The following is a 27,167-nucleotide window of genomic DNA, read 5'->3' as shown; positions in this document are numbered from 1 at the left end:
ATATGGCCGTTCTGATCTTTGCATCCAGATAGATCCTTTTGGAAATTTCCTTGGCCGAGAGAGGTAGAGCTTGAGGTCTAATTTCCTCTCTAATTCCTTTGGCAGAAGATGTCTCATTTTGCCCTTTTGAAGTTTTTGGGGATTTTGTTTCGGTTGAACCATTTGGAATAATTTCGTGTTCAATGATGTCCCATATATCCTTATCTATTCCCAAAATGAATGTCTTCATCTTGTTTTCCCAGACACTGTACTCAGTTCCATTGAACTATGGTGGTCTATTGTTGTGACCTGACTCAGCATTACTAGCCATCAAGAATCGTTAGCTCAGAAGTAAAATAACACTTCAAAGAAAAAATGAGCACTAGACTCTGATACCAATTGTTACGGCTAGTGCTATCACCTAAAGGGGATGAATAGGTGATTTTACTAAATTGGATCAAACGTGCGGAATGAATATAGTCGAGGTCAATAACTCGTATGATCAATATCAGATGGATATGTATGACAAACTTGTATATAAGTTGTCGTCAGATGATTGCGTCTGATGACTATGATGATGTTCTAATGAACTCGTTTGACAGATATGTATGCAGTATAATATCAATAATAATAAATGAAAGTTTAGGGATAGAGAATACTGCACACAGATCTTTATAGTGGTTCGGCTTTATCAAGCCTACATCCACTCTCCACGCTGGTAGCCTGTTGGTTGTGTTGTACTATTGAATCACCAAGAAATTACAAGAGTAGTGCTTCTCAGATGATAGATTGCACTATCACATACACTCTTCACTCAAGTAATTTTATCTCTGAAGTAACAACGTGGAATACAGTAATCACAAGTGTGTAAAATCGAAGCTCTATTCAGACTTTGGAATTCTCAATTCTGGTTATTCTTCTTGTACGACGTTTGCACTCCTTTTATACTCCTCTATGTCCATTCTATCCATTGGACAGTCTTCAGAGAATTGATCCCCAAATCAACCCATTGGAGAAACTTCCCAAAAGAAAATGCATAGCCGTTAGAAGAAGAACCATTATCTCCAGGTGAGTTGATCGCCTATACAATCAAATCAAGATTTCCATAAGTATAGTTCTTTGTATTTAAGTAATGATCTTGTTATTGCCAATTAGGATATCTTGAAATATCAATTTGATTGTCCTGCATAAACTTGCCAAAAATAACACTTATTAAATCTGACGAGTAATTATGAGTCTGATAACAAAGTACTTTCATCGACTAAGTCTGATGACTCAGTACTTACCTGCATCAAATAACTTACGTGTAATTTTGGTCAGTAAAGGATTGTTTTGTCTTTCTTCAAAACTAATTAGGGATTTTCCTCAACATAAGGTCGTCGAGGAGTGCCAGCAGTCTCGTTGTCGCCCACAGAACCGACCGGCGATCCCCCAGACGCCGACCCAACCGGTGAGAATCCCTCATACTCTGTTTCTCCCCTATTTTTGTGCACCGGTTGGCCGGGACTCGTGCCGGCCATTTCGCGCGAATCCCGGCCCATACCATCGTTCCCTGCGGCCCATACCATCATTCCCTGCAGCCCAAACGTCGTCGCCGAAGGTAAGGCTAGGTCGCCGGAGGATGGCGAGGCCCCGAAACAGGTCGAAAGTTCCCGTTTTTTGTTGTGCATGCCAGGTGTTCGACGAAATGCCTCAGTGAGGCCGAATTGATTTTGGTAGCCGGCCAGCGAGTGAGTGGTCGGACGGCGATCTAGGTGGCTGAGGAGGCTCGGTGGTGGTCCCTAGAGGCGGCATTCAGGCTGGAGCCGGCTTGGGTTAGCCAGCAAGAGGCCAATTTTGGCTCCGCCAGCGTCCTCGCTTGCCTTTACACGCGAGAACCAACCCGTCAAAGTTTGACCCGATTCAGATCTGTGGATCCGACCTAGGTCAACGTTTAGGGTCGGATCCGTTGACCCGAGTCAAATTTGACCAGACCCGGTTTATTATTATATTAATATTTTATTATTTTTTAAAAAAATCAAAAAATTATTTTTTAATCGTGATTATTATTATTATTATTATTATTTCTAAAAAAATATATTTAAAAATTCATTTTTTATTATTTTCTTTTAAAATTGAGAAATAGTTTAGAAATTATTATTTTTTATATTTTTCTAAATTATACGAATTACTCGATTAAATGATCATGTTTAAATTGGATAAGCATATAGGGCTATCCGATGTTATTTTGCATGTTATTTTCTACTATCATTGTATTATTATTATGCATGTTATTTTTTTAATTAAATATAATTGCATAAATTGTTGTGTTTTGAATTTTGTTGCCTTAGTTAGGGTTAAAACCCTATGGTGCATATTTATCTTGACTGCTAATCATTAATGATTGTACACTCATTTGCTCACTCCGCATGTTAGGAGATAGGTCCTAAAATCAATCCAAACTGCCTGACAAATGTTTTCTGAAGTGAACAGGATGAAAAGTACCAAAAGGGCATTAGTCACTCAACTAGTATAACCAAGTTCTCGAACTTATTTAATCTTTGGTTCGTAGAAATAGGGTGATTCTCCCGTCACCTTACTTAAGTTTCTAATCGACCTACCCCAAACCGATTAGTGGCTACTCCTTGATAAAAATCGCTTGCAGGTTAAAAACCTAAACCCTAAGTTGTGATATGGTATAGGCTTGGAAGAGCCCGAGTTAAGTCCTGAACTTAGACTTAGCACGTACCAGACGAGACCTCCCTTTTTGATGTTTACAAAATCAGAGGTTGGTCACAACACTATTTATCAAATCAATCAAGGATTGACTAAATCAATTAGTCCGTAATCACAATTGCCATAATCAGGATCTTCAATCGTATCTTCAACAAGGATGGTAAAAAAATTCATGGACCGTATGTTTTTGTATTCTATCTTATCCTATCCGACTCGTACCTTGACGGGTCAACTCGATCTCAATTATTTCCACTATTACTCACTACGAAACATATTATCTAGATGGACCCAGATAAGATGATTCGGGCTACTGTATGCAACTATAGATGAAGTTGTAAAACTTTACACCTAGCTAGTACTAAACAGTACACCTAAGTGTGCACATATCTATTTCCTTCTGGTTTATTTAGGGCTTTGAATTCGATTTGCGTAGCTTGAATACCTCGTTCATGAACCATCATCAATTTCCTGTGGACTGGCAATGCAAAGTCAGCATAATGATATTGAATGGAGCTCCATCAGCATAATGATATTGAATGTCAAATAATGATTATTTTGCAAACAAATGAATAATTGAAAAATTTTACTCATGGTAAATTCTATGATGTTTAAATATAGGTTTATCTTTTAACAAGGAAGGATAAGATTAAATATGTGTATTTTATTGAATAATTATTAGGTCCATCACCAGTGTAACGAAATCTTTACACGCTCACCATTGGATGATTGACATGTATATTAATGGATAATAACGTAACCAAATTCTTTCACGTGTCAATTAGATAAGCTTATGGCAAAACGGTGTGTCGGCAAAGAGATCGCTATTCAAAGGGCGAGCGCACACATATATATTATATATCTTCTTGTTAAAGCTATATCCAACGTTTCCACTCCATACTCCTCTCATCAAAGCTACATCTTCGAGCTGTTTAATCATGTAAATTTTGGTACGTCTCTCCGCGAATTTCTTAACTAGTTTCGACATGGATTAATAAACTATCTAATCAACATATAGTTATAGGATTATTTTCTTCCCTATTTTATTTGATTTGTACTTATTTGGTTGAAGTTGAATAAAACTTCTAATTTGACATAACGCGGCACCATGCATCTTTCAATTTCCTTGTCCATCTTATCCGACTCTTTGTTCCATTTCGTCATTGATGATTGGGCTTGACTAAGATATGACTTGGAGGTTCATCTTTTTATCTTCTCGTGCCCATCTCTTGAAATCTCGGCTCTCATTATCTTTGAGAATTCAAACTTGATTGAACACTCAATCAATGAGACTAATAAACAACTAAATATACAAAGATCCTTTTTTGGTCATTAAACTTTAGTATCGAGGCTACGTTTGTGTAACATCCTCAATTTCAGTCCTTGGGAAATGGTTATGGTTTAAGTTTGGTAGTTTTTCAATTGGAACCAATTTTTTACTCTTGTTTTGGAAAACCCTATTTCAGATCCTTTATACCCCTTCATTTTGTTATTTTTATGGAGACTTTTGTGATCCGAATTTCAAACATTTTATTCTTGAAAGTTGTTCCAAACATCATGAAGTTTTACATACATTAATTTCAGAATTTTTGGACTTGATTTGAGCAGTACGATAGCCCAATTTCCGGACCATGTAAAACTGTCCAGAATTGGTCTTTCGGTGATGTTCACACTTTATTTATTTTCTACAAGCTTTTCTGGGCCGCTTTTGGAAAAGTTTCCTTCACAAAAGTTGTTGAGAACTTCTTTTTCTATAACATATCTAAATTTGGGAATTTTTCGAGATGATTTGGATTCTGGACAGAGCTTACTTTGAGAAACAAGAATTCTATTCCAGCGAACTGTTTTTAGTCTGTCTTTGAGCTACTAAAAATGGTGTTTACAGAGAGATTCAGATTTCGTGTTCTTCATAAAAAATGTTTGTTAAGGTCTTGTTTATGACATATTCAAATTTGAGAATTTTCGGAGTCCATTTACTATGTTTTCAAGTCTGATTTCGTGAACAGTGCAAAGCTGTCCGGTTTTATCAGATTTCAAAGATTCAGCATTTTCTATACGAGAACGTTGGAATTTTGACTTGATGTCTTCTGGTGATTTAAAGTACACGTTCTGAGCTTTCAAATGAGACATGTTATGCTTTGATTAGAGGTCGGCCCAAGGGGAAACCGAGAGAGAGAAAAGAGAGAAGCAAGCTTGGAATTGGATGATTCTAGAGAAGTCAAAACTTGAAGCCCAAGATTGGAAATGAATGGCCAAGAATGAAGCTTGTTCAAGAAGCCTAATTAATGACCTTAGACTTTGGAGGCCTCTTCATCATGACATGCCATTAATGAAGATAAGCTGAGTTGTCCCTTGCATTTAATGCCTCGGACATCAATTATTGCTAGAACCAAGAGGAGAGTCGGCCAAGGAAAATGGTAGCCGAGAGAGAGAGCCCGCTTAAGAGATTAGCCGAGAGAGAGAGAGAGAGAGAGAGAGAGAGAGAGAGAGAGAGAGAGAGAGAGATCTAGAAGCCAATTGTGGTTAGATTTTTCTAGGTCACTCTCATCATGACAAGCCTTAATGGAAATTGGACTTTGAGGCCCCCATCATCATGAATATCATTAATTAGCTTGGACTTTGAGGCACCATCATCATGACTAATATTAATAGTCTTGAGTGAGGAGCAAGTTTGGAGTCTTATAAATAGGAGAAGCCCCCCCCCCCCCCCTTTTTCACACACACGGCCATCTCTCTCTCTTCATTCTCACGCCATTCTCACGCCAACACCATCCACCATCTTCCTCTCCCTTTTGTTTCTTGATTTTCTCACGTTTTGGCCCGAGAAGCCTCACGCCCTAGAAGTCCCAAACCGGCCCGTGTTTCTCTTTGTTTCCACCCAAGAGCTCACGATTTGGCCTTTGTGTGCCTCGTATTAGTCGGCCAAGCAAGGAGAAAGCCCGAAGATCACCCGAGCTCACCCGTCTCTAACTCGTTCTCTAGTTTTGTTAGTCGTTGAGTAAGTAAACTTCCTAATATCGGGAAAGGAAGTTGTGATACGTTGTGACACGGTTTGCTTGGACCGTTTCTCGGTCGTTTGGTTGGTTGTAGTTGGTTCATTTCTCGATTTAATCATGTTTCGTGTTTGACGTTTGTTTTGGAGATAGAACCGAGACTTGAATGGCAAGGTGCACATGTTATAGCCATGCTTGATGTTTTCGTGTATGAACTTTGCTATTGATCTACCATCGATGCGGGTGCGGTAAGGACCGACTTGTGCTAACGGTGATCCCCTCGTCCTCGCTTGATATTAGTAGGTTTACTTGCTGAGTCTCCCCGACTCATCCCCTGTTGTTTCCTTTTCAGGTCCGAAGAATGGCGTCTCCCTCGACCCGGTTAAGCAACCCCATGCAAATGAGAGCCGAAGTGCTCACCGTAATAAATGCCCGAGAAGGCCGAACCTACCATCGGATCACAACGTATGTGATGGTCGATAAGGGCCTAACGGACTTGGTGCCTCACCCGTACGTAGCATGGCATGGCTACACTGACGGAGAATGGGTTGGACCCCTACGTGGGTTCAATGGACCTTTTGGCGGTGTAGGCGGGCCGGCTCCGGGGCATGCCACAGGTGGGGTGTAGATCGGCCATACGGACGGGAAGCGGGGAGGAGACATGGATGGAGTTAAAAGCGAGAAGATGAAGTAGAGGGGATAGGATTACCCAAGCCAAGTTTTCTATTCATAGTCGGCTAGGAACAAATGAGCCTCTAGAATATGCATGTGAAATATGTGTTGTTTGCCATGGCCTGAAGGGCTTGTTAAAATATGTTTGCATGCACTGTAAACATAAGATTTGCTCATGATGCTATTTGTCTAAATTTCACTGTTGTTCTGAATGTGCTTGTCCCGAGTTTACATTTTCGCTTGCGCTTGTTAAAAAGATAACAATGAACGGGACGTCACGTTTATGATCCCGAGGTGGGGGCGTTACAGTTTGTTTCGCGGAAAATAAATGATGTGGAAAATATCTTCCAAAAAACGATCTCTTGTATCATTTACAGAAATGAATGGGTGAAAAATATTTTCATCATTAATGAAATTTGTTATCGATAATAAAAACATTTTCTATTGGCTAATTATTTCAGGCGATACAAGAAATCGTTTTTAGGAAAATGTTTTCCAAATCATTTATTTTCCGTGAAACAAAGGGGGTCTCAATGATTTGGCAAGATTATATTGGATATCGCCTTTTTGTATATAGGTTTTGCTCTTACCTGAACATCCAGTTACCATATCATTGGGTATACTATGTGTTAGCAAAAATTCTTATTACAATCGTTACTCTGGCTAACTCCCTTAAAAAACCTCAACATTAGGTTCAATTTTATCTCGAAATTTTTTTGTCTTTCAAAAAATCACAACTTTTACTTTAAACCCAAATCTACCCACACGTCCAAAAATTGCCACTAGTTTCTGGCTAATTCCAAAAAAAAAACACCAACTTTACTTTGAGTGATAATTCTGGCCTGACCTTTTTCTTTAAAAAAAAAATATCAACTTTTACTCGAGTCCCAAATCTAGCCCCGTGACATTAAATTTTCAAATTGTTCAAGCCAGATTTGAGATTTAAGTGAAAGTTTGTGATTTTTTTATGAGTCATAATTGTCACTCAAGATAAAGTTTGTGTTTTTTTCTTGGAATTAAGCCTACTGGTTTCTTTAAAACTATTCTTATCAGGGTCAGTTAGAGGTATATCGTCACAACATGCATCTTCATCAACACCATCGCCTTTGTATAGAATAACAGCAGTCTCATAATATTGATAATCTTGAAAAAATCAGTGACGATTTTTAGACATTTAGGCAGGTTGGGATTAGAGTGACAGTTTGAAATTTTTTCAGACAAAAAAAAAGTTATTAACAAAATTGAAATTAGACCTAAAGGTAGAGGTTTTCAGGGAATCCCGCCTCCTTGCTCCTGAAAAGACTTCTTTAAGTTCTTAGTATTTTTGTTCTTCAAGATAGTTCAAAAACATGAAACCCTAGATTGTGGGGCAGGCACTGCATTAAATGAGTGGTGAAGGCATGTGAGAGTGTTGTTGGAAAGAAGGTGAGCCCAAAGGTCGATTGGATATAAATGCAAAAGTTGACTAAAAGTTGGATATGTGGTTATAAAGATTTTTTTTGTATAGAAAGGGATGGGAGCAAATCAACTTGTTGTGTCTATTAATTGAAAAGTAGCTGATTCCTGGTTCCTCCAAAGGCCATTTCAATTAAAGCACGAACGTTTATAGACTCTGTAATGGAAAAAAGATTTTTATTTATACTATCTTTGTACATGATTTATGGCCTTTTGAATTCGAAATTTTCGATTCTATGTTATAAAATAAAGTTCAAACTACACTTGACATACATCCGGGACACATCCGATGATTCAATTCTACATAAAATGTGTATACGGATAAAAATTCTCGATGTGTACATCTTTGAAAGGTACTTTATTGTAAGTTTGGAACGCAAAAAGTGTAGACTATTAGGCGAAAGAGAATTATACTCTAAGGTTCTAACTTCAAACTCCTTATAAGCTAATAAATAGAAATTCTATAACCAACTAAAGCTCCGCTTGTTTCTTAGAAAATAAACGATTTGGAAATATTTTTCGAAAAATAATCGATTGTACGCTTGAAAAATTAGTTGATAAAAATATTTTTCATTATCGACAACAATATAAGTCTAAATATTTTTGCGGACGATGAAAATATTTTTTGTTTGTAAGCGATAAAAAGGATCGTTTTTAGGAATATGTTTTCCAAATAATTCATTTTCACGAAACAAATGGAGACTTAAACAAATACACAATTCACCCGTAAAAGTGTTCTTTCCTTCTTTCTTTCTTATTTCTCTTTTAGGAGAAAGTGGGTTGTCCAAAGATCAACTCCAATGGTTATTTCTTGCTTGTAAAATAACTCTAATAGGTTACAAGAAAAGCAATGTGCATGCTTTTGCAATCAATTGTTATGGTGCACGAACATATATGATGTGATGGACGCACCTTTATCATCTGACGATATCGTTACGATATTGTAGTTTAGTCTTTCTTGACGCGTATTACATATGGGTTCCAAAAAAAATGTAAAAATAATTTTTTAATGTGCACAGAACATTTTAGGGTCAATGCCAGTCTTGATTGCTAAATTTCGGCATGCAATCGAGTCACTAAACTTTAATTTCAATTATCCAAGGTACTAGGACTTTAGTGTGTTGTAATTGGTTCCTTTGGCCATAATTGATCGATTCATTGATTAAATGCTAACATGGAGGAGATGTGGTCAACTTTATGATTTCCATATCATTACCACTTAACGTCCACCTCGGTGATTTTCAAGAAAGCTCATCGAATTTCGGTTGAAATCCTATTGTGGAAAAATGTGAAATTTGGTGCATTGAGTAATTAAAATCAAATTTCATTATTCTAATTGTAAAATTTACTAAAAGATTTAATGACCATTATTGAAACTTAGAGAAATATCTAAGTTGTCCATATGGGGTATAACGATCATCAAAAATAACTTTTACTATAATGGCCTTTACTGGTCATGAGATCGCAACATGCGTCCAATTTAGTTTGCATTTGACCACCTCTAAAGAAATCCCCTTACCCAAACCCTAATCTACTCCCTCGCCTCCCCCCCCCCCCCCCCCCTCGAACTTTCATAAAAGTATCGAGCTCGTCAGTCGTGACAGGATCGATAAATTTCGCCCACCCTCCATTGAAGTTGTGGCCTCCATCGCCGTGAAGAGTCGCACGTTGAACTCACAAGATCACGACTTTGATAAACCCGATCAAATAGATTCAAAGTCAGGCAAGAATGTTCATAATCTCCTCCATAATCAGACGTAATCCTCGCTGTCCAATAGATTGTTCCACAGATTTAAAAAAAAAAAAAAAAAGGTCGTATGTAAACATTTGAGCACAAAGATCACATCAAGGTATGTATATACTAATGTAAAAATCTTATGGTTGATGTAGAGAGGTACGAGACTTCTTTAATTCAAATGACTAATAATGCAAAAGGATTTAATATTAGGATAAATAACATGATGAAAGAGACGGCAGGGGAAGGGAGAGCGACAAGTGTAACAACGACACGAAGGAAAGACTCGAGATCCCATTGGACTCCGCCGATCGGCTACCGTGCACCCGCGGCCACCGCATCGCTCCCCGGGCGCGGCCTGGCCCGCTGTTTCCCCCCGCCCGTGACCGGCACGACCTGACAGCCGTCGGATCTTCCGCCACGTCCTTTGATAATAAAACTCCGCACGAAATTAAATTAAAAATAAAATAAAAAAACAGAGAGTGGAAAAATAAATTAAATTAAATTAAAAAAGGAAAAGAAAAGAAAAAACACAAACGAGCTGCATGTAAAAAAATCAGAAGAAGAAGGAGACGAAGAAGATCACGTTCTCTCTCTCTCTCCTTCGCGCGCTCTCTCTCTCTCTCTCTCTCTAGAATTCCTCCCTCGCCATGCCCGATCTGTTCTTCGTCAAATCCAGGCGCTGGAGCGGGAAACCCTAGGCGGGCATCAGCAGCAGGCGGCGGCGGCGGCGGCGGCGGCGTTGGTGGCGGAGCGTTACTCCATGGAGGATTGCGCGGGAGGGAGCGAGGGCCGGTGAGTCCCCGCGGTTTGGCCCCCCCTTCCCCCATCGGGGTCCGTCCGTTCGATCGAGCCGAGGTTGTCGGCGGCGAGCCGCGTCTGGTATTGGCGGAGGACCCCCTACCCCTCCCCGCCGGGAGATCGCCCGAATCCGGAACTCGGACGATGAAGGGGCTTTTCAAGTCGAAGCCGCGGACCCCGGTGGACGTGGTCAGGCAGACGCGCGATCTCCTCATCTTCGCCGATCTCAACGGCGATGCGCGCGAGAGCAAGCGCGACGAGAAGGTCCGATTCGGTTTTTTTTTATTTCGATTTGTCCTTTCTTTTCTTTTTGTGCATGAAGTTGTCCGTTGTTCGGGTGTTGTTGTTTCGTGGATTTAATGATTGAATTGAAGAAGCTGGAATTAGGTTTTGTTCGGCTGGTGATTGGTTTTTTTTCCAATGGAGGAAAAAGAGTTGAATTTTTTAAATTTGCTGCAGTATCTTCGGAGTAGAAGTTTACTACCGGTTTTCATCTAAAGTTTGGCGCTTTGAGCTGATACAGCTTCATTAAGTGCTCGACTATTTAAGGGTTCTTCTTCTGAGGGAATTCCTCATGGATTGGCTGAAGAATCTCGTCATTGCTGGGTTATTTGATTACCATGTGGGTTTTAGTTTGTAAATAGTTCTTTGATCCGGCATTTGATTATATAAGCCAGAGTTGTGCAATGATCTTTGCAGTCAGTCGAAGAGAAATTGATCGCGCTTTTGTTTTTCTTGATGCAGATGGCAGATTTGTATAAAAATATAAGGGAGTTGAAGTCAATTCTCTATGGGAGTAGTGAAGCTGAGCCGGTAGCGGAAGCTTGTGCACAGTTGACTCAGGAATTTTTCAGAGAGAACACTCTGAGACTTATAATAATTTGTCTTCCGAAATTGAACTTAGAGGTTAGCTTATCCGAGAGTCTCCCCTTTCAATTGGCTGGTTACATGAGAGAATTTTTTTTCTACCTTCTTAAGTGATTACTAAGACAATCTTGGGGTGGCCTTTCTGTGTGTTCTATTGATAAGTATCTACCTTTTTTTCAGGCTCGTAAAGATGCTACTCAAGTTGTTGCAAACTTACAGAGGCAACAAGTTTATTCCCGTTTGATTTCGTCAGATTACCTTGAAGCAAATCTCGATCTTATGGATATTTTGATGGAAGGGTAAGTGGCCGTTTATACTATATGGTGTGAATCAGAGCTTATGACTTTGTGTCAAGACCCTATAGAATTCCCTGCTTAGATTTTGATCTCCCCCCTGTTTCATATTTTACTCTTGGTCTTTCCTTTTCTGTTTCTTGTATTTTTATTCGTCATTCTATTTAATAAAGGTTTAAGATTTGCTGATTGCATTGTAAGAGGATGTTGTTTATTAAGCAACTCAAAGAATGAAATTCTATTTGAAGTTACTGGTTTGCTTTTGCTGCAATTTCTTTTGTTTACTAGCATCTTTAGTGCAAGAACAATTGGAGGAGAGACACCCAAGATTGGCCTGGTTAATAGAGTCCACCTTTTCCCACTGGGGTTATTGTTCATCAATCACCTCCACTGCCTTGTTTAACCATTGGAGAAACCCAAAAGAAAATTGTATAGAAACCCATAAGAAAAATTATCTGTTAGATATAGAGGATTGGTCTCTTACTTTCTCCTATCAGTTTCTTGGTAAATTAAATATTTTGAAGCTGGTTTCAGTTTTCTTGCTAAATCGTACTGGTTGGTACTTCCTGTAGTTTTTCAATGGATGGGGCATATCTTTTGTTCCGCCAGTCGAGCAAATTGCAAGCATTAATATGTTTAGATGATCGCATGTCGTGATTTTGTTGTTTTTCAATCCTCTCAATTTGATGCTGTACTCATTTGCATCTTATAACTAGGCTTATGTTGTCTCTTGTAGTTATCAGAACACGGAGATGGCTTTACACTATGGGGCAATGCTGAGGGAGTGCATACGGCATCAGGTTGTTGCAAAGTGAGATAATAAACCAGGACTATTCTTCTTCTTCTTCTTCTTCTTCTTCTTCTTTGTGATTTAATTTGCTTGTTCTGATTTCCCATGAAGTAAAATATAGCATCAGGTTGTTGCATTACTCTAATGTGGTACTGTAGCTCTCTCAAGAAATTTGCAAATAACAATATGTGTTCCTAATCTCTCTCTCTCTCTCTCTCTGCTTATTTTCTTTTTAAGCTAAATGGCCACTTTTTGTTGCATATTAGCGGATTCAGGTACTTTTGATATTCTTAATTTTGTCACTACTATACTCTTGTGTTGTTTCTTCTAATTCAGATAGCAACATAGTTATATACTTATTAAACTAAAAGCCAACACTAGGGGAAAAGTTGTGCTGACATATCTGTCAATGTAACACTGCAAGACTTGTGCTTTTAAGATTGAGCATTTTAAAAATAATGTTTACTCTGTGCATATGATATTGCTAATTCAATTGCTAGTATTATCATTTAAATGAGTATCTAACGTTATATAAATATTTCTGTATATCCTAGGAAACCTTTTGCATCATTGACTATGTGTATGTATACTTGTGTTATTGACATTTTTGCTTTTCCAAGGACCTTTTAACATCATTACTGTTTACTATATCACTGTATAATTTAGGACTAAGGATAAGTATTTGTACTGAAGAAGTTCACATGAAAATGAAATCATAAGTACTGTATCAGGGTATCAAGCATAAGACTTTTTACCCAGTTTGTCAAGAAATTTGGATGCCACAAAACATTCATGATTCATCAATGTGTGGCATCACGGAACTCCCGGGAAATTACGTTTGAGATATTATTAGATGTCGAATTAAATTTTGATGTACAGTTTGCTTTGCATGGTTTTGGTAATAATTTGATGTTATATACTTAATGTGTAGGTATGTGTTGGAATCACAGCACATGAAGAAGTTTTTCGATTACATTCAACTCCCAAATTTTGACATTGCTGCAGATGCCGCTGCAACTTTTAAGGTCAAGTACAAACACTTTCTTGCACACATTAGCCCTGCATGCTCACCTAATATTAGCAAACATTAGCCTGTTATTGGAGAGATTTTGTTGGTTATAGGAATTGCTCTGTTGTTTATGGCCTTTGACCATGGTGTGGAATTTGAATGTGACTTTTCTTAGGAAACTTTTTAACATCTGGGTTATCTGGTTCTTGTAATAATGGGCTACTTCTTTTAGTGGCATTTCAATTCTCCTTCATGCTGCGGTAATTTAAACGAAAAGTTATAGTGCAATTGATTCAAATGTTTGGTTTTCTTTCAACTTGAAGACTGCAGCCTTTCATGTATTTGTTTTTCTTTTGAAAGTAGTCAATACCTCTTCTATCAAGAAAAAAAGTCGTCTTCTATTAAACTGGAAATGCCTTTCCTCTGAAAATAGATACTCACTTCACATTGTGACCATGTAATTGTTTTCGGTAGAAGTCATACATCTAACTGGATGTTATTCAGTTGGTAAGATTGGTTTTCTGAGCAGGGGATTCTCCTGAGAGAGATGGAAGTTAAGTTAATTTGGTTTTTTCTTTAACTCTTGGTAGCCTAGACATTGTCTTGGTTCTGTGATATGCTCTGCATATAGGCTTTCTATTTACATGATTACTCCATTGAAGGCTCGACGCCACAACCTTTGGACCCCACCATCTGCCCAAAATATTACTTATGGGAGTCCTACGGCTGTGGCTTATCTTTGCCGTGTATAGTCTGTCAACAAAATTGTCAGTATACACAGTTGATGAAGATGCTAATCTGTTTTTGCAACTTACCAAACAGGAAAAAGAACAAATGATTTTCGGTCATTTATGTTTGATTAGTACATATGCATTGGTGTGTACCTGACACTATCTACATTTGGTTGCAGGAACTTTTGACGAGGCATAAATCTACTGTAGCTGACTTTCTTAACAGGAATTATGACTGGGTAAGCAGTTTTTCTATGGCCAAGATGTTCTTTGAGTTTGGCATGTGCATGAGCACACGAACACCAGATAACTATTTTTCCACATTATTGGATGTAGTTGTACTCAACAGCCCACAGGAATAATCACACAATGAAAGTTTACATTGTTCTGGGTCCTTGAAAATTTTAAAACTGCCACATTGGGACTTGGTTGGGGGAGTAATCAACTTCTGAATTCTACTTCTTATCGTCCAATTTCTTGTCTACATGATTAATTTAATCTATTTGTGCAATCCTTTCTTTTTGTTTTTATTTGGCTGAACAAATATTTGCTTGTTGTTTCTTTATGGTTGCTTTCACAAGTCTCACCTAATTGTATACTTTTGCAATTTTAGAGTCCTTGATATTAGAACATTTGAAGTGATTGATTCACCTTCATTTCTGTGGGTAGTTCTTTGAAGAGTATAACTCAAAGCTGTTGGAGTCGACCAATTACATCACCAGGCGACAAGCTGTGAAGGTAAAGCATCTACATAATGGCTTTTGCAAGCTTATACTCTGAAAGAGCAAAGTAGACTGCGGATATAATTCCCACCAGTCTTTTTTATCCCCTGGAGAACGTCCTTTCTTTGAGAAATTCTAGAGAACCAAGAACAGTACATGTTTTCGATCCAGAGATAGCATGTTGGAGACACTGTAGAATCACTAAGTTCCTTTTGATTTGAAATGTGAACCTAATGGAAACAGGGGTAGAGATTTCGAAAAAATCTGGTTCCTAGAGTTTTCTTTGTATGCATTGCAATGGAGTTGCCATTATAGGTCCTTGCATCATCGGATTCTGTGATTATGGTGGACCCTAGTTTTATTCTGGCTTTTGTTCTCCTTTGTGACAGCTTCTGGGAGATATGCTGCTTGATCGTTCAAATTCAGCAGTGATGATGCGTTATGTGAGTTCGAGGGATAATTTGAGGATTCTCATGAATCTTCTCAGGGTAATTGTTTATCTATAACAGTTGATAGTTTGTCTTTCTACTCTCTGAAATTAATCTGAATCTCAGCGGACATAATGATATCCACTTAGTCTTTAACCCTGATCTTATAGACTATGAAATCATGGATTTAAGATGAACAAAGTTTAATTTTTTGGATTGTAAATTTTAAGGGTTTCATGCTTCTGCGTTCATGACCATGTGAACTGAATTTACTGCATTAACTGCTACCCTTCTGCAGGAGTCAAGTAAGAGCATCCAGATAGAAGCATTCCATGTGTTCAAGGTATTTTTTTCCGGGGGCTGCTAAGAATGTGAATCTACATTGTTGCTGCAACAGTTTTCTTATTCTCGACACTTTTAACTTCTGCAGCTCTTTGCTGCCAATCAAAATAAACCTCCTGACATCGTCGGCATACTCATTGCAAACAGAAGCAAGCTTCTCCGCTTGTTTGCGGACTTTAAGTTTGATAAAGGTACGATAAAGTTACTTCTCTTTCGGAAATTCATGTTGGTAGCGACTGTGGACTTGAGTAACACGTTTAGTTCCTTTTGTTGCAGCGGATGAACAGTTTGAGGCAGATAAAGCTCAAGTAGTCAAAGAAATAGCAGCGCTCGAACCGAAGGAAAGTGCATGAACAAGCCGGTTTTGTATCTTATGTCCATAAGGATCGCCGTTGTCCTCGCAATTATATAGCTGTGAATTATGAGAGGCTCTTCATCCTCTGTAAAGTAAAAGTTCCAGTATCTCGCCCGCCCCGTCCTTCGAGTAAATTATTTTTTTACCAGAATGCAAATTTTGTAACCTAATCAATCAGCGGAGCAATTTGTGTAAGACACGTCTGTATATTTGATTTGCCCGGTGCTTTTTTTCGCGCATGATATTCTTAGCAATCGATTTTTCTTTCTCCATTTTCTACCCTCGCTTTGTTATAATCGGAAAGTGTGGCGAGGCCGGCTGGTTTGAGGCTCAAAAGCTCGTTACTGTAGAACCCCAGCTCTTGCGATTGCCGCGACTTACGGTCCTTGCAACCTATCTTAATGGAAATTTGGATGACGGGGTGGAGTTTTCTTGTCGAGCTCCAACTAGGCTTTTTAAGTGGCCAAGTTTGCTAGTATTCCATGAAGCTAGTACATATATACTAGGGGTGAGCATCGGTGCAGGGTCAACCTTGGACCGGCCCAACCCGGCCAATCCTGATCTGGTTCTCCGGGGAATTGGGCTGGTTCTCCGGGGAATTGGGCCGGTCCAACCTGCATTGTATGGATTGGTCATTGGTCCCAAAGTATCACCGATCGTCCTAAATGTCATTAAATTTTCGTTTTCTTCTTTTCCCTTGTGTTTCAACCGTGATACAAGTTTCCTTTCTTGAATCTCTTTTCATCAAACCAGATAGGATTTCATAACCAGCTTAAATTCGAGACATAATATAACAAAACAAATGAAAACTCACCGCTTCTTTCGAAACTAATTCTCATAGAAAATATTTCCCCTTCACTTCACGTGAAACAAGCGTGCCACATGCGTGCCCTAAACTCAATTCGGATCGCCAAATCTGGCGGCGGCGGGATTCGTCTCTGATCACTCCCGTCTTCATGATACTAATCCCCGTTTCCTGGAGATTGTCCGCAGCAGAGGAAGCTGCATCATGGTCCCCTCGAACCTTCCCAGATTCCCAAAAACAGAGCATCGCTATCGTCCTCTTCTTGCGTGAAACTCCTGAACCAAAAAAAAAAGGCTTCCATCTTTTCAGTGTCTGGTGCTCCGAATAGGGTGGCGGTCAGAATCCGAATCCGAATCCGGGAACCCGAATGATGCTCCCGACCAGATGGCATATTCCTCCCACGCATTTTCGTATCTTTTCAGATTGGAAAAAACTGATGTTGGCATGCTCTGTTCCTTTCCGGATTATTCCGGCACTTTGCTTCCCATTTTTTTTTTTAATTATTAAGGACATATCGGTCACATTCATGCTTTCCCCTTTTTTTCTTTTAAATAATTTTCGCCTCGATTTATTAATTATTGCTCTAATGGCCTAAGACCCGAGATTTTTCGCGCCTAAATCGATTAACGATTTGCTCAATGAGTACATAATATCGGATATAACGAGACATCCACGACAATATAAGGTGTTTCAAATCGAACACGGTGTGGAAAAAATAATCGACTGATGACACACGAGTCTCTATATATTTGGCTGCAAAAAAAAAAGAAAAAATTCAGCTAACCATCTAATGTTATTAAAAACAATAGTCGAAGACGAGGCCATCGCCACTTACTAGTCAAATGGCATTTGCTGTGCAAAATTGACACTGCAAATCGCGATATCTTTCTTATCGCCAAATACTGGATATGGATTTTTTGATTAGTTTCACAGAAAAAATGGTGTTACGTGTTCGGAACGAACGATTTAATCAAGCGAGCAAAACTCGATCACAATTTACTACATAACTTAATAACTCGATCATTATAAGCCAGTTCTAATATCACTAACATTATAAAAATATTATATATTTATATATATAAACGCGTAAAATTCGATAATAATTCACTATATAACTTAATAAAACCGATATAAATAGTTTAATTTTTTATTATTATTATTAACTAAAGAAACAGTGAAGCAGAGGAAAAGTAGGGGCATAACTGTCCATGGTTGTCCTGTCTTCCTTCTTCCTCCGTTCATTGAAAAAGCGCTCGCTCCCAAACACTCTCCTCGCCACTGTCGTTCCCTCTTTTCTCTCTCTAACCTCTCTCTACAGCTATCTCTCTCTCTCTCTCTCTCTCTCCTTCCTCTCCTTGCGCCATTGGGGCAGAAGACATGGCCGGAAATGGTATGGTGGCCCCCGTGCAATCTCGGTCGCTCTTCCCAGTTCGTTTCTTGAATCTTTGATTAGCGTTTCTTGGTCGCGTTGTGCTAATGTTGGGTCTCTCCGATGTGTCTTGGGAATCCCCAGATTTGCTGTCGGACTACTTGGCGGCTGCCGTTGAGGCCGCGCGGGGAGCTGGCGAGGTGGGTCGCCGTTCGATTCCGAAATGCGTTTCTTTTCGCGTGTTGGGTGCTTTTCGTTTTTGATCGCGCTGCTCGAGTTTCGTCAAGACGTTGACGTTTGTGGGTTCTTTGGGGAGTTTTGTAGGTTATTCGCAAAGGGTTTTACGAGACCAAGCATGTCGAGCACAAAGGCCAGGTTCTCTCTCTCTCTCTCTTTCTTTCGCTCGCTCGCTCGCCCTGCGATTGCTTCGATTCCTGTTATTGAGTGAATTATGGATATGCTTGATGGTTTGTGGGTAACCATGACGGTGGCATTGTTGAATTTCGTGTTCACGTGACGGGTATGCTGCGAAAGCGGTGTCAGCAATTGCAGGGAGTTCTATGGACTAGAATGTCTTCATAGTTATAGGCTGACAATTATAAAGGAAAAGGAAGTTGTCAACTTTAGTTCTTGTACACTAGTCAGAAATTTCTTCTTTTGCAGTGTATACTTTTTATATTGTTGTGTAGTCAGATGGGAGCCTCCCAACTATCGCGGGAAGAATATGAACATCAGTTGTGAATGAAGAGAAGTCGTGTAGCTTCTTCATTTTGTGGCTAATTTACTCATCTGGTTTGATTCACAGGTGGATTTAGTCACTGAAACTGATAAGGCGTGTGAAGATCTCATATTTAACCATCTCAAGCAGCGCTATCCCACACACAAGGTCGATGCTCGCTTCTTTTTCTTTGCTATCATATTGATCTGTGGAGATACCATTTAAAGGGCTTCTCGTCAGCTTAAAGTCGGATTAGTTTCTTGACTTCATTCTGTTATTGTCGCTTACAGTTCATCGGCGAAGAAACTACTGCTGCTTGTGGGACCTCAGAGCTGACTGATGAACCGACATGGATTGTGGATCCTCTTGATGGAACAACCAACTTTGTTCACGGGTGAAGATCAACCTCCTGGATATTCTCGTTTCTCATTTGATTCATTCATCATCGTCATCTCTTGGAATAACATATCTTGTAATTGTGTAATGCTTAATGTGATACTTGTAGATTCCCCTTCGTTTGCATTTCTATTGGGCTTACGATTGGAAAAGTTCCTACAGTTGGCGTAGTATATAATCCAATTATGGAGGAGGTGAGCATTCTCATGCCCCACATAACTGAATATAATGCGAATACACTTAAGAAGATAGTATGCAATATATTTCCTGAAGGGTCACATGCAATACAACGCCATCAATTCATTGTGGCTGTTCAGTAAAGATCATTGGCTTGGAATCCCGTGACCCTCTTTTGGTGTCTGCTGAACTACTTCTGCTCTTTCTTTGGATGCATTTTAGTGCTTAACAGATGTACTACTTTGGCTTCCGATTGTAGCTTTTCACTGGTGTTCAAGGGAAAGGTGCTTTTCTGAATGGAAACCCCATCAAAGGTGATTTCACTTCTATCAAATCTCTATTGGAAATTCCTTAATCCCTGAGTAGGTCGTTAAATCATCTTTTACTTGCCAGTGTCATCTCAATCGGATCTTGTGAAGTGCCTACTTGCGACTGAGGTATGCAAATTTTGCATAGGATTGATGGTTTGGTGATGCGAAATACTATCTTTTAACCTGACTGTTATATGAATTTAAGTCTGATCTCTTTCCTCCTAGTTTACGGCATTGATGAGGATAATACAGGTTCACTCTAGTGATAAATAAGTACTCCTATATTTGAATTTGAAAGAATAAAAGATGATTGAAGGGACAATTGGTCAGTCCAACATTTATATTATATCCGAGTTGGATATATATCAAATTTGGCTTGCTTCCCTGTTTCACTCTGCCAAAAGTGATGTGGTGAACTTGGACTTTTGAATATCTACTATGGTTGGACGATGGCTTTCTGGATAGGTCATAAAATACATTTGTCCTATTATGCCTTAGGCACTCTACCATGATTTCGTATTCCATGAGCTCCAATGTTACCAAGTCCTTGACATAATACCAAAGGAGTAAACAATCTTACTTGTCCGCATGAAAGAGTAACATATTTGTTGTGAGTCACAGGATGATCATCCCGCAGCAAAGATACCTTAAGGACCTTTCTAATCTTTGACGGTGATTGAACATGAGGAATTTTCTTAGAAAGTAACATAACTTTTATTCATAATTCAAAACTGAACACGGATTTCATGAAAGACTTTCTTCCTTAAATGCAAATATCTTCGGTTGATTCAAATTTGACAACCTTGATTTTGCCACTGTATGAGTCGAAAATTAGACTAACTGCATGTTACATTCTTCAATTAAGGAGCTTTTGCACTTTCACATCCGAGTTGAATGATTTACTTTGCTAGTTTAATCTCAATTATTTTAGAATAGTAAATTCCAGATCTAACTAAACGCATTTTACATTATTTCGTGTTGAATATTATCTTACAAAACTCTGTCGAAATCGTGGAGTTACTTGCTGTAGCTGGTCCTTGAAAGAGTTCGACATATATAAGGGGGCAGAATGTCACTCTCAAAGAAAGCAGAGCAGATTCCATTTCTTAGAGAAACTACATGCGTGCAGACGTGCATGTGTGGGTGTGGGTGTGTGTGTGTCCCTATTGAGGCATAGTCTTATCAGGCCTTATGAACATCACTACTATCCCATTCCTACCTGCCAAACCTTTTAACTAATGATTGAACAGCATTGTGTGAACTCATTTTAATTTTTGTCCACCTCCTCTGGAAATAGTTGATCCACCCAGAATTGCTAGCAAGGAGCTTTATTTTAAGACTGCAAAGAGCCTTTATGCTGTTCACTGAATAAAACTTTCAGAAGTAGCAGTCACCTAAAGCAATGGGCACTAGATGTACTTCAAAAATTGCAGATTTGGTTAGCTAGAAGAGTGAAGCAGAAAAATAAATGACTAATCGACTTTTTTTGCCTACTGGAACTGCAGGCTGGTGTCAAGCGTGATAAGGCAACGTTGGATGCGTCTACTGACAGAATCAAAAGTCTACTTTTCAAAGTAAATCCGATGTTGCCATGCATATGTTCATGGTGAGTTCTGTTTTCTCCACCACCTGATGTCAACTTTCTTTCTTAATATATGGTCAGGTGAGGTCAGTTCGCATGAGTGGATCCTGTGCATTGAACCTCTGTGGAATTGCATGTGGACGGCTTGATTTATTCTATGAAGCCGGCTTCGGAGGTCCCTGGTATGGTTTTATGGTGTAGCAGTAATGTATAAGTACTATTCTACTGCTAAGGAGAATACAGTTAAATGTGTCTTGCTCTTCTTCCCAGGGACGTGGCAGGTGGAGCTGTGATAGTGAAAGAAGCTGGAGGTCTTGTTTATGATCCGTAAGTTGGCATAATCTCACCTATATGTTTAACTTTGAGTTCTAAGAAAGAGACTGCACGGAACAATCATTACTTGTGGCTGCAAATTTAGATCCTAGAAGGTTAACTCACTCTATGGACTATATCAACGGATGCTTTATGGACAAAAGGTTATGACCACATGATTTGTGGGCTATTACATATAATCTATGAACTGCAATGTCAAAATCTTAAAACCTTCATAGGTTTAGTGAAAGAGATTTTGCTTACGTGGAGATACTGGTGGTGGTTGTTTTGCATCAGATCTGGTAAGGATTTTGACATCACATCTCAGCGGGTTGCAGCTTCAAACCCTCTCATCAAGGATGCGTTCGTGGAGGTTTTGCAGCAAACAGAATGAGATGGGACCAACCTGTTGAGTGAAATTTAAAAGGAGCTCGATTCAATTATTTGATACTATGATATAGAAATTTTGGTTTACTTGTTCTTCTGAACAACTCGAAGCTCTCTGCTGGTAAATTCCTTCACAAGGGGTTAACATAATCATGTTTCTTTAATATTGATTGTATGCATGATTAGTCCACTTGACTTGTGGCCCTTGAGAGTTTGTTTATTTTTGAAAGCCTTCTCTCAATGTGTTAAACTCACATGGTTCCCATATTCATTGCCTCCATTTGCAAGTAATGGGGCCGCTAAAAGGATGATATCGCGATTCAGGATACGTTCCTCTTGACCTTATTTTCTCCCTAACTTAAGCATATTACAATATAGCATTTGGGAAATTGGTCTATCGGAGATTTGATGAATGAGTTGTTGAGATGAGCATACGTCGTTCGGGTATATTGCGGAGATCACTGATCCACTCCCCATTTAGTTGTTCACGTAGTTAAAACTTTTTTCTTTGGCATATGCCTCTCTGATTTAGTAGCTTTCACCGGGACTTACTGAATGAACGGGAAACTAAATAATTTAGTTGGAGCTGTTCAGATATGAGTTTTGTCTGGAGCTCATATTTGAGCTTAACTCAAGCTAAAGCTGAACTTTTGCAGAGTTGAGTTTGAGCGTATCGCACTACTTTACATGATTGAGCTGGAGCTTGGAAAAATCGAGCTCGGGCTCGAGCTCAAGTATAATGCACACTCCTAAGTGTCGTTCGTTATCCCTTCCCGTATTCAATCCAGCTTGAAACCATTCATACTTTCGAGTTCACAAGTATTAACGCGTCGCAAAAGTGTCGATGATGAAGATGTGAATTAGAAACAAAGAAAGAAGGCATGGAGTGATATTCAGTAATAACACCGGAAAGTACGAAGTCCCAAGAAACCTGGGGAAAGCCAAAATCCAGAGGATACATTCCTAAGAAAAGCTATGAAAGAATTACTGCTATGTCCTAAACTCCTCTCAACAACATATAACATGTAACTGAATGAAATCGTGTATAGAATTTACATAGTATGCATCATTGTGAACCCTATACCCCATACAAAGGAAGAGAAAGTAAAGATGAAAGGAAGGGCAAAGAGACCCACAGCCACGATCTGATAAATTCACTCTTTACGCCTCCTGGTGTGGCCTTGCACCGTATCCGTTGTGATTGTAACCATTGGATCCATTCATGCCGGGGGGCATTTTCGATCCGCCTTGCGACCTCCTCCGCTTCAAAACCACTTGCCAAGTGAACGCTTCCAAAACCACGGCGACGCAACCCAAGGCCACGATCACTCCAATGTAAGCGTCCTTCCACTTCTTCTCGGGGTCCAAGATGTCGAACCCCTTGAATATGTTGACGATGCTGAGGACGATAACCATGTAACCCATGGAGTAATGGTAGATGTTCCAGTAGAATCTGTATTTGTGGTCCTTCTTGGGCCTTAGGAGCAAAGCAAACACCTGAAAGTCAAAAGTTATATCAGCTGACTTCTTTTCCTTCCTTCCGATCTCCATTGCCTATGTCATGTCACTATATTTATGGATGAATCCATACATATATGGCATTGTTCTGTTTCCACTTCCAGTGTAACCCTTCTAAGATTACATACCAAAAACAAGTTTTCATCTGTTTTACACGAAAATCGAAAGAATTTTTCCCCTGCTCTGCTAAAAATGTTTTTGGTGAACTGACGCATGAGAACACATAGGTTATGACGTGAGCACGAAACATGACCGCGCAAATTGACAATTCTTTCGATACCTGAAGTGTGCCAAGGCAGAACAGGACAATGCCGATTGTCCTGTGAGCGGTGTAAGTTATGCCGGGCGACTCGCTGCCAAGTTTAAGACCGGTTGCCCATCCGGCAACGCCGACGATGTAGGCCGAGGATTGGCATGCGACATGGAGGTAAAACCATGCTGGGTCCGCAGCTTTGGACACCTTCAAGTATCTGGCTATGATGGCACCAATAGGCATCAAAGTCCCCCAGCTCACAGCATTGAGTACTCCATGTGTCTGAAATTTTCCATGTTCATGATGGTTAGGACTAAAGCGCTTCTTGATGAGTAAAGATAAGAGGAATAAAGTTGCAAATAGTACACCACTTCAACTGCTATTGAAGAGTGATTCAAATTATGAAGTTCTCAGTTAGGCCTTTCACAAAGATTTGGAATGTCATATGAAAACTTTCAATCTTCTGATCAAAGACATCCCTTGGGAACAAAAGTTCAGTTCTGACTGTGTAGAACATTTAAAATGTGCACCTACAGTCGAAAGTTCTATGCCAGATTTTCAAGTCTATCGTAATTCAAAGAATTCTGGGATACCAAGTAAAGTTTCTGCTCAAAAAGAACGAATTCTTCGCACAAAAGAACACAAGAACTTTATCTACATGGGACCTGCTTCTTCCTCTTTCTTTAAGCCTGTTCTTTTCCCTTTGTAATATTAAAACAGGGCACGTCTAATGTGTACCCACGCCGCCAAAAAAGAATATTTAAAGAGAAAGAAGCAGAGCTCAAAAGCTGATTGATCGCAGCATCATGGAAAATCAATAGACATGTTCTTTTTTTCTTTCAAAACCAGATAGATGAGCTGCACCTACCAAAATAGCATGTGCAAAATCAAATAACCCGAAACCAATATGAAAAACAAAACAAGGAAGAAAGAAAGAAAGAAAGACTGTCACTTACATTCCTCTTTCTTATCTTTGAGTTGCCACCCCCAGAAGACCCAGCCTGACCAGAGGCAAAGTTCAGAGTCCCCATGGACTGAACATTAGCACCGGTAGTGGCATGTACGGTGGGGGTCCCACCGGATAGCGGGCCATCTTGCCAAACCTGGTTCACCACGCCATTGCTTGGGGGGATTATGGTGGCAAAGATGATGATCTCATTGCTCGCATAAGTTGCAGAGAGATCAGACACATTAAAGCTCAGAGCACCCTCCTGCAACTGGGTCTGGTACCCACTGATCGGAGACGTATAGGCCTTCATGGTCCCATCAGATTGCTGGTACGCCACAAGCGCCTGAGCCCCGACCATGCCGGTGGAGGTCGGGTTGATGGCCCAAGCCACCCACTTTGATGTGTCCACGGAGGTGTGCCTGTAGGCTATCTGGACCTTGTTGGTCGATGAGTCATAAGTCCAGTGGAGGAACGAGCTCAGGTAAGGCAGGGTAGTGCAGGAGCTGAACACCTTGTTGCCGGAGAAGGCATAGTTGGAGCATGTCTGAAACACGTGGCCAAAAAAGAATATTTAATGGGAAAGAACCAGAGCTCAAAAGCTGATTGATCTCAGCATCATGGAAAATCAATAAACATGTTCTTTTTTCTTTCAAGATCAGATAGATGATCGACACTTACCAAAATAGCATGTGCAAACTCGAATAACGTGAAACCAACGTGAAAAACAAAACAAGGAAGGAAGAAAGACAGAAAAGAAAGATCGTCACTTACATTACTGTCACTAACATTCCCCTTTCCTGTCTCATTGTTGCCTCCCCCAGATGTCCCAGTCTGACCAGAGGCGAAATTTAGAGTAGCCTTGGACTGAACATTAGCACCGGTAGTGGCATGTGCGCTGGGGGACCCGCCGGAGAGCGGGCCTTCTTGCCAAACCTGGTTCACCGCGCCATTATCTGGGGGGACTATGGTGGCAAAGATGATGATCTCATTGCTCGCATAAGTTGCAGAGAGATCAGACACATTAAAGCTCAGATCCCCCTCCTGCAACTGGGTCTGGTACCCACTGATCGGAGACGTATAGGCCTTCATGGTCCCATCAGATTGCTGGTACGCCACAAGCGCCTGAGCCCCGACCATGCCGGTGGAGTTCGGGTTGATGGCCCAAGCCACCCACTTCGACGTGTCCACCGCGGTGTGCCTGTAGGCTATCTGGGCCGTGTTGGTCGACGAGTCGTAAGTCCAGTGGAGGGACGAGTTCAGGTAAGGCAGATCAGTGCAGGAGCTGAACATCTTGTTGCCAGCGAAGGCATAGTTGGAGCACGTCTGCGCAGAGGATAGCACGATCATGGACACGACCAAGGTGGTGCAAACCAGAACCTGCATGAGAAACCTATCCATGGCTGGTCAGATTGCGGGGTCTTTCAAGAACCAGAGCTCTGGGGGTATTGCGATCGTGGGAGCCTGAGAGATGGTTCTTGGGTATGGGTTCGTGGCCAGTTTCCTGGATGGAGCAAGTGCAATGCAATGAAACCAGACGAGGTAGGGGGGTTATTATAAGGAGAAGGTGGGGTTAGGTTGATGGGTGGCCTGTTTGATGAATGTTTCCAACTTAAAAAGCGGGAGTGGTTGCGGCTCTTCCCTATAGTAACTTTCTCTCTCGCTTTCGATATTCGTTTTTTAAAGATTTGTGGGAGGTTTTATGCGGAAGACTTCTTAAAATCTCGGAACTTCTCCACAACCACCACCTATATCTTTCTGTTCACACCTTCCTCTCCTGCCCGAACTTCACCTACACGAACGATTCCAATGAAGAACCAGAGTCAGCAACTGTGCGGTGCGATTCAGTCATACAAGAACAGCCGAAAGAAAAGAGCAATAAGCAACGTACGACACCTATGGACATGATCTATAGAAAAGAGAGCATAAGATAGGCTATGTTTTTCACAGCAGACTTTGTAAGCCTAGTGGGGTGTCCTGAAACAGGAAAGATTCATTAGGGGCGAAGATGATATGTACTAATCGAGAATGATCATAAAGGATCTACACAAAGTCATCACCAAAAACCTGATCATATCCTGCCAGGGCAAAGTTCTTTTTGGGTTGATAACCAATGAAAAATAGGAAATAAATCCGATTTGAGTTGGATTTGACATATGTTCATGTATACGCAATCGCCGAGAAATTTTTCTTTTCTCTTAGGTCACCAAAACCATAGGCGATCGGTTTCAAGGTAGTATGCTCCAGAGAGATCCGGAACCTACCATGTCAGAGTTTGTGCCTGGTTATTGAAACCGGGAACCGGGAACCGAACTGGTCGACCATGAAACCGGCCTAGAACCGAACCGGGTTCTAACCTCCAAGTTTACGCGGTCTCGATTCCGACAATAAACTAATTTTTTTTTTCTAGGATTACCTCATGAAGGCGACTTCTTGATCTCTTGCGACGAATCACGGGCCCCTTGGCCGCCTTGCTCTCTCTGGAAATTCATTCCTAGAATAATGACTT

The 27,167-nt window shown here is 40.2% G+C and overlaps 3 protein-coding genes across 3 annotated transcripts; 2 read left to right on the top strand and 1 right to left on the bottom strand.

Moving 5' to 3' along the window:
• Positions 1-10,126: 10,126 nt before the first annotated feature.
• Positions 10,127-16,123, top strand: LOC115689298 (putative MO25-like protein At5g47540). The gene is made up of 11 exons (XM_030615301.2): positions 10,127-10,611; positions 11,092-11,253; positions 11,395-11,513; positions 12,244-12,318; positions 13,229-13,322; positions 14,217-14,276; positions 14,707-14,775; positions 15,149-15,247; positions 15,486-15,530; positions 15,618-15,720; positions 15,806-16,123. Exons 1-11 carry the CDS (start codon positions 10,492-10,494, stop codon positions 15,880-15,882), a joined length of 1,023 nt encoding a protein of 340 aa, XP_030471161.2. The 5' UTR covers positions 10,127-10,491; the 3' UTR covers positions 15,883-16,123.
• A 1,814-nt stretch (positions 16,124-17,937) lies between these two features.
• On the top strand, positions 17,938-22,269 carry LOC115689299 (inositol-phosphate phosphatase). Its single transcript, XM_056315841.1, has 12 exons — positions 17,938-18,079; positions 18,203-18,258; positions 18,383-18,433; positions 18,864-18,944; positions 19,067-19,170; positions 19,282-19,366; positions 19,609-19,663; positions 19,743-19,786; positions 21,166-21,234; positions 21,324-21,424; positions 21,513-21,569; positions 21,852-22,269. The coding sequence occupies exons 1-12, from the start codon at positions 18,067-18,069 to the stop codon at positions 21,946-21,948; spliced, it is 813 nt and encodes a 270-aa protein (XP_056171816.1). The 5' UTR covers positions 17,938-18,066; the 3' UTR covers positions 21,949-22,269.
• Positions 22,270-22,801: 532 nt separating this feature from the next.
• LOC115689297 (cytochrome b561 and DOMON domain-containing protein At5g47530-like) lies at positions 22,802-26,366 on the bottom strand. The gene is made up of 4 exons (XM_030615300.2): positions 25,433-26,366; positions 24,669-25,205; positions 23,740-23,994; positions 22,802-23,438 (listed from the first exon to the last, which is right to left on the bottom strand). Exons 1-4 carry the CDS (start codon positions 26,057-26,059, stop codon positions 23,103-23,105), a joined length of 1,755 nt encoding a protein of 584 aa, XP_030471160.1. The 5' UTR covers positions 26,060-26,366; the 3' UTR covers positions 22,802-23,102.
• Between the last annotated feature and the right edge of the window lie 801 nt (positions 26,367-27,167).

The sequence above is a fragment of the Syzygium oleosum genome, unplaced genomic scaffold, assembly GCF_021117445.2.
Source record: "Syzygium oleosum isolate NSW1041296 unplaced genomic scaffold, Sole_v2.1 Sole_v2.11, whole genome shotgun sequence".
NCBI classification, from domain to species: Eukaryota; Viridiplantae; Streptophyta; class Magnoliopsida; order Myrtales; family Myrtaceae; genus Syzygium; species Syzygium oleosum.
The sequence above is the reverse complement of the archived record's forward strand: the minus strand, read 5'-3'. Positions and strand labels throughout refer to the sequence as shown.

Coding starts and splice junctions, on each gene's coding strand:
- LOC115689298 (XM_030615301.2), top strand. CDS start 10,492: ATGAAGGGGCTTTTCAAGTCGAAGCCGCGGACCCCGGTGGACGTGGTC. Junction 13,323..14,216: donor ATGCCGCTGCAACTTTTAAG/GTCAAGTACAAA, acceptor ATTTGGTTGCAG/GAACTTTTGACGAGGCATAA. Junction 15,531..15,617: donor AAGCATTCCATGTGTTCAAG/GTATTTTTTTCC, acceptor TAACTTCTGCAG/CTCTTTGCTGCCAATCAAAA.
- LOC115689297 (XM_030615300.2), bottom strand. CDS start 26,059: ATGGATAGGTTTCTCATGCAGGTTCTGGTTTGCACCACCTTGGTCGTG. Junction 25,206..25,432: donor GGAATGTTAGTGACAGTAAT/GTAAGTGACGAT, acceptor CACGTGTTTCAG/ACATGCTCCAACTATGCCTT. Junction 23,995..24,668: donor CAAAGATAAGAAAGAGGAAT/GTAAGTGACAGT, acceptor GGAAAATTTCAG/ACACATGGAGTACTCAATGC.
- LOC115689299 (XM_056315841.1), top strand. Junction 18,945..19,066: donor AGCGCTATCCCACACACAAG/GTCGATGCTCGC, acceptor TGTCGCTTACAG/TTCATCGGCGAAGAAACTAC. Junction 19,367..19,608: donor ATAATCCAATTATGGAGGAG/GTGAGCATTCTC, acceptor TTCCGATTGTAG/CTTTTCACTGGTGTTCAAGG.